Below are 6,474 nucleotides of genomic sequence, written 5' to 3' on the forward strand. Positions count from 1 at the left end.
ATGAGTGTGTTGTTTTTGCCTTCCTTTTCTTGTATTGTCTCACTCCTGCAGACTATTGTATAACAGTCAATCACACAACATACATCTTCCTACATTTTCAAATGATTCATCCTCATGATACTCAATTTGGCCATAAATTTGCCGATTTTCCAGTTTTGCGATGTAATCCTACTCAAACCTCTCATGCTTGTGCGTGTCTCTTTTACTTCCTCACAGGATTGAGCACGTAGTGCTAATACCACCCAATGAGGTCGTATTAGGAGACAAGGCATGAGTATATTAACATTTCCTGCAAAAAAGAAAACATGGTTAGTGAAAACATCAGTCAGTACCCTCTTTTCTTTACAGATTCGATGATATTGGATGTTGGTGTTGCCCAACTCCCTCTCAACTACCCATTCCTTTTTCTTTGCTTCCATCTTCCCCTTCCTTTCTTTGTCAAAATCATAGCTGCTCCAAACCTCCCTCAAAGCTATCTCGAATCAACCATAGTTTGTTGTATTTAGAGATACTGTTGCATTAGCATTCCTGCATTGTGCATGTTCATTATAGTTGTCCACACAAATAGTAGACTTTTTTATTCTATTATTTCCAGATATCATTTGTGGAGAGAGATATTTGCAGCCAAAAACATTCTTGAAAGTCTCAAAAAATTGGGTCATGTATGTTGTATTGTGTCCCAAGCACATGTTTTCTATTGATATGCTCAAACTTTGCCCCATTCTTTTGACCAAATTAATCTCTCCAGTGCTCTCATCTAAAATCCCAATGGTCCAGATATCACTGTGTTCCATGCCCCCTGTTAATGACATGCACGCTTGTTTGTTTAGAGGCATTATTTCCTCCTCCCAAAGTGGTCCAACGTTGTTAGTTTCCCTACGAAGAAGGCGTGCGTTAGAGAAATCCAAAGCTTTTAACCAAAAGTAACGCAAAAGTTCCTCTGGCCAATAGAACTTTATCAGACATTTGACTATCTTTTGTCCAGTTGTCTTGGATATCACGTGATGGCTGTGTGAAGCTGCATATGAGACTGAGCCATTCAACAGAGATTCCCAGTTTTCGTTTCTAAATCTCGCCATCTCCAATTGAAACATGCTTGGTCCTCGGGCCTAATGAAAGCAGAAATTATTCAGCCCATTTTTAGAGCCGAAAAAGCTGTTTCTTTCATCCATTGATTCGTGTGTTCTCCCCCTGTGAACCAGCCTTACATACTTAAGAAGCACACTGTCCCATATTTCAAGTTGGTGTGATGACCAACCCATCTTTTAAGAATTATGTTCCCAAGCTTTATTCTTGAACTTGACAAAAGTGCATACAGAGTATCAAAATCTATGTCGACATCTATGTGCAGTTGAACATCGATCAGTATTACCACTTCATAACTTCTTGTGTTTTGTTGCACGTTAAGTTGAGTTAATTCTCCAAAATCTTTCGCTGCCTGTAACTTGATTTTTCTCATTGATATGCCAGTGTTACCTTTTAGTGTCCTTCCAGTTGATTGAATGCATAACATTGATACTACCATCTGTAGTTCTTCAGTAAGGTAAGACATTATCATATACATCTTTCCAGTTTGAGAACTAATCCCAGCCTTTTCGAAAGTACTGCTAGCAGAAAAAGAGAGATTCTCTTCAAGAAACACCAGAAGTCCTTCTCTGTCTGTCAATAATAGTATATTCTGTGATTTGATTTTGGTAATAACACTGATCCCCTTTGTTGCATCCTTTAGCTCCTTGAAACCTTCACTATGATATACAGGCATTGTGATTTATGTTCATTTACTATCTTCCTGCTTTGATTGTCCAGATCTCTAAAATGATACGCTTCAATAGGACCAAAATCCAATGCATACTTTGCTAGGTGATCTGCCAGCTTGTTCTCTTCTCTGAAAATATGTGATATTCTTAGGTTGCATCTCTCCTTCAATCTCCTTATTTCCTCCACTTGTTCCACAATGTTCCATGGAGGTTTCCATATGCCATCTATTATATTTTTCAGTAACAACGAGTCAGTTTGTAGCCATATGTTAGAGTAATTCAATGACCTGCATACTCTCAATGCCTCCACCATTACTTCAGCTTCAGCTTCATTGTTTGAGCCCTCATTAATTTCCCTACCTGCAGCATACTGAACATCACCATATTCATCTCTCACACACACCCTAATCGAGCTTCTTCCTGGATTGCCTATAGATGCACCATCAGTATTATCTTTAATCCAACATTCCAATGGAAACTCCCAAAGCACTTTCTCAAATTTCAGCTTAGGAGTATAATTCTCGAGCACCAATAACATGTCCTGCCATTTATGAGGAACATGCAGTCCTGGTTTTCTCAGTTTTATTAGTGATTGTAATGTGTTGGACACCTGATAAATAACCCGACTAATAGATACGACTTTACCATGTTTTAAGCTATTTCTCCTTTTCCATAGTTCCCAACAGATACACGAAGGTAGGGCTTGTAGTATTGGTTTAATTCTTGGCATTACAGGTGTTGTCCAGCACTTTGTTATTGCCTGATGCAAACTCAGTCCCTCCGTTGCTATTCCTGCCTTATTTAGGAAAAAATTCCACACTGTCCTTGCTGCATTTGCTGTATAGAATAGGTGTGTTAGTGTTTCTTCATTTGGTTCTGCACAACACCAACACTTAGATGCCATTGAATAGCCTAATTTGCGCATGAAGTCATCAAGAGGCAGCTTTGCTCTCCATATTTTCCACATAAAGAAAGCAATTTTAAAAGGCATACCTTTAACCCAAATCAAACAATATGCTCTTCTAGGATCCTCCCTCCTCCTTAAATAATCCCATGCTGACTTTACAGTGAAATTACCCTTTGTTCGTAGCATCCAAAAAGGAACATCTAAATCATTTGATATAACTGGAGGCTTAACTCTCTCAATTATATATGTTACAAACTCCTCTGGTAAGACCTCCAATAGCCTTTCCACATTCCACCGACCATCCTCACCCACATCACTAACATTGTGTATGTTATCATCAATCGCAAAATCTACAGGAACAAGAAAGTATAAAGCACCCAGCCCTATCCAATTGCATACCAGAATAATGATGAGCCCATTCTAGGTTGCCAAAAAATTTGATGTTCAATTAATTCTCTGCATTCAATCATTTTTCTCCAGACATGAGAACCTCCCTTCCAGGGCACTACCGCAGAATTCATTTTTTTATAATATTTCTAGCTCATAAAGGAACTCCAAAGGCTTGGTTTAGTCATGAAAAACCACCAAAGCTTACAGAAAAGTGCCTTAGCTCCATCATGTAGAGATCTAAATCCAATGCCTCCTTCTTCATATGGCATACACAGATTGGTCCAAGAAGCCCAGTGCCTACTAGTACCACCCACAGAACTACTCCAAAAGAATTGTGCAAACATCTTATGGAGCTTGTTAATAACATAGTTAGGAGGATTGACAGCGGATAACAAGTGAATGGGCATGCTCTGTAAGACACTAGTTATTAAGACTGCTCTACCCCCAATGGATAAAAGTTTACCTTTCCAGCTTTGCAATTTGTCAAGGACTTTGGTCAGCAATCCTTGATAGTGTTCCATCTTCCTCCTAGCATAGAAAATTGGGCATCCCAGATAGGTGAAGGGGAAGTCTTGCCTACCAATTCCAGTAGTCCTCTCCACTTTCCTTACTACTTCTTGATCTACCAAGTGATGAATATATACAACAGATTTACCTTTATTAACCCATTGGCCTGATGCATTTTCATATACTTGTAGGATCTCCATGATGAGTCGAAGAGAAGTTGCATCAGAAGAACTGAAGATTATGGTGTCATCTGCGTATGCAAGATGATTGATTTTTGGGCTCCATTTAGGCATTCCAAAGCAACAAAAGTACAGGTTTGAATGCAGAGAATTCAATCCCCTTGACAAAGCTTCAGCAGCCAGAATAAAAAGTGTTGGAGACAATGGATCCCCTTGCTTTACTCCCCTCGATGATTTGAAAAAACTATGTGGCTGTCCATTTATTAGAACTGAATACCAATTATTTCCAACAAAATCAAATACCAATCCAATAAACCTTTCAGAGAACCCCGTTTTCCTCAGCACTTTAGTAATAAATAACCATGACAACCTATCATATGCTTTCATCATATCGAGTTTGATCACAACATTAGGACCAGCTTTAGTTCTGAGCCTCATATCTGTGACTATGTCCTGAGTTAACAAAACATTTTCCACTATGCTTCTATCCTTCACAAACCCTGCTTGCTCGATATTAAGCCTGGTAATATACCCACCATTCTGTCATGAACTACTCTTGAAAAGATTTTTTTGACAAATTTGCTAAGACTTATCGGGCGTAAGTCTGAAAAGGTACTGACTTCTTTCTTTTTTGGTAACATGACTAAATTTGTGTGGGTCACACTTTTGGGAAGTTTCTGTCCATAGAAGAAGGATAATACCATCTGCACAATGTCTTCACCTATAATCTCCCAGCAAGATTGGTAGAAAAGTCCAGTAAAACCATCTATCCCTCCTGTTGAATCTCCATTCAACCCAAAAACTACATGCTTGATTTCCTCTCGAGTGGGATTGTTGTTTAACTTCTCATTTTGTTCCATAGTTACCATGGATGGGATATGATCAATTATGTGAAAATTTGTTGGAATTGTATCTTCCCTGAATTGCTCATGGTAGAATTTTACTGCTTCTGCTGCAATCTGATCATCCTCTTCCACCCAATTTCCAAGACTGTCTTGAATTCTAGTGAGTTTTAATCTTTTCCTTCTTCCATTAACTTGCGCATGAAAAAATCTTGTGTTTCGATCACCATCCTTAAACCAAGCCATTCCGGCCTTTTGTCTCCAAAATTGTTCTTCCAATGCCAAGTATTTTATCATTTCAGCTTGAACCTTATGCAACCTTTGTCTGTTCATTTGAGTAGGAGAAAGCTCAAATTTTCTTTCATGAACTAGGACCACTTCTTCTAGGCTAGCAATTTTCTGAAAAATACCTCCATAGGTAGCTTTACTCCAAGTAGACAAGGCTTTCTTAAGCTTCTTTAATTTATGATTAAATGTCACAAAATGATTAGCAGCAAAGTCAGCCTTCCAATTTTCCTTTACCAAATCTTTGAATGATGCATGTTGTACCCAGAAGTTAAGAAATTTGAATGATTTCATGATAGTGAGAGACTCAGTATCACATTTTAATAGCATAGGACAATGGTCAGATTCGATTTTAGACAAATGTGACACCTCAACCCCCGGGAAAGTCTGTTGAAATTCTATGTTACCAAGACATCTATCCAGCCACTTGAAAATACAGTCTTCCTCTGATCTACCATTCCACCATGTGTAAATGCTCCCTTTGAAGCCCAAATCAGTCAAATTGCATGTATTGATGCAGTGACTAAAATCATCAACCTCATTTAATGATATAGGTAATCCACCAAATTTCTCCTCCTCATCCCAAATTACATTAAAATCACCTCCCATAAGCCATGGTACTGTCAAGTCAGAAGCCATTGCATAGAGTGAATCCCACAATTCTATTCTTTCAATAACATTACATTTTGCATATACCAATGTGAGAGTGAGCTCGACATGTGTTTCTGTTTGGAATAATCTCAGTGTAATCTGTTGTGTCGTGTTATACAAAATATCCACATTAAAAACTTTATCAATGAAAGCCCAAATTTTGTTTGAGACATTCACTACTTCTTGGGCTAAGCCTATCCATCTTCTGTAGTTTTCCATCTTGTTAGACGGTTGCATAGGTTCAAGAATCCCTATAAATTCAAAGTGATGTTGTCTATGCATTGTGATCAATCTTTCAAATGTCTGCATTGTATTAACAGACCTCACATTCCATATAATTGCCTTCATCATTGATCTTTGGATTTAGAAAGTATTCTTCTAGTTTGTATACCTCCTGCTGGGACTGTGAAGGTTTCTTTTGCTTGTTTTTTCTTTACTTTGCTTAGCCACATTGAGGAAGTTTTGTGTTGTTGACTCCTCATCCAAATCCCTATTTGTCTGATCAATTGGTAAGTCAATTTTCTTTGTATTTTTAGAACAAATTATATCTGTACTTCTCTTCACATTTTTCAGCTTTTTATTTGCAGAGCTATTTACATGTTGTAGCTGGCCAGAGTTCAATGTAACAGTATTATTTTCTACATTCTGCACAGCAACCTTCACAGTTGTTTCTTGCTTACCTGGATCCTTAGCAGTGTTTTTTGTTTTAGCAGTACTATCTTCTGCACTCTTTTGTTTTGATTTATTCTGCTAAGACTTGTTGATACCTGCTATTATTCCACCAGGGTCCTCATCATTACACAATCCTGCTTTATCATGGATTAATTATGCATTTGGAGAAAACTGGATTTCGGCATTTTGTGACTCTTTATTTTTTGCGTTTACACTTTGATCCTCTTAGTTATTTGTTTCCCCTTCTGTTTCCTTGTCGCTTGCCATTCCATCTGGAATTTCTC

General features: G+C 38.0%; 1 protein-coding gene across 1 annotated transcript; it reads right to left on the reverse strand.

Moving 5' to 3' along the window:
* Positions 1-1,204: 1,204 nt before the first annotated feature.
* LOC138882634 (uncharacterized) lies at positions 1,205-5,866 on the reverse strand. Its single transcript, XM_070163239.1, has 4 exons — positions 4,442-5,866; positions 3,260-4,280; positions 1,853-3,014; positions 1,205-1,745 (listed from the first exon to the last, which is right to left on the reverse strand). The coding sequence occupies exons 1-4, from the start codon at positions 5,864-5,866 to the stop codon at positions 1,205-1,207; spliced, it is 4,149 nt and encodes a 1,382-aa protein (XP_070019340.1).
* Positions 5,867-6,474: the final 608 nt, after the last annotated feature.

This window comes from Nicotiana sylvestris, chromosome 12 (assembly GCF_000393655.2).
Source record: "Nicotiana sylvestris chromosome 12, ASM39365v2, whole genome shotgun sequence".
NCBI classification, from domain to species: domain Eukaryota; kingdom Viridiplantae; phylum Streptophyta; class Magnoliopsida; order Solanales; family Solanaceae; genus Nicotiana; species Nicotiana sylvestris.

Coding starts and splice junctions, on each gene's coding strand:
- LOC138882634 (XM_070163239.1), bottom strand. CDS start 5,866: ATGAAGGCAATTATATGGAATGTGAGGTCTGTTAATACAATGCAGACA. Junction 4,281..4,441: donor GTGAAGACATTGTGCAGATG/GTATTATCCTTC, acceptor AGTTCATGACAG/AATGGTGGGTATATTACCAG. Junction 3,015..3,259: donor TGGAGCTAAGGCACTTTTCT/GTAAGCTTTGGT, acceptor TTGTTCCTGTAG/ATTTTGCGATTGATGATAAC.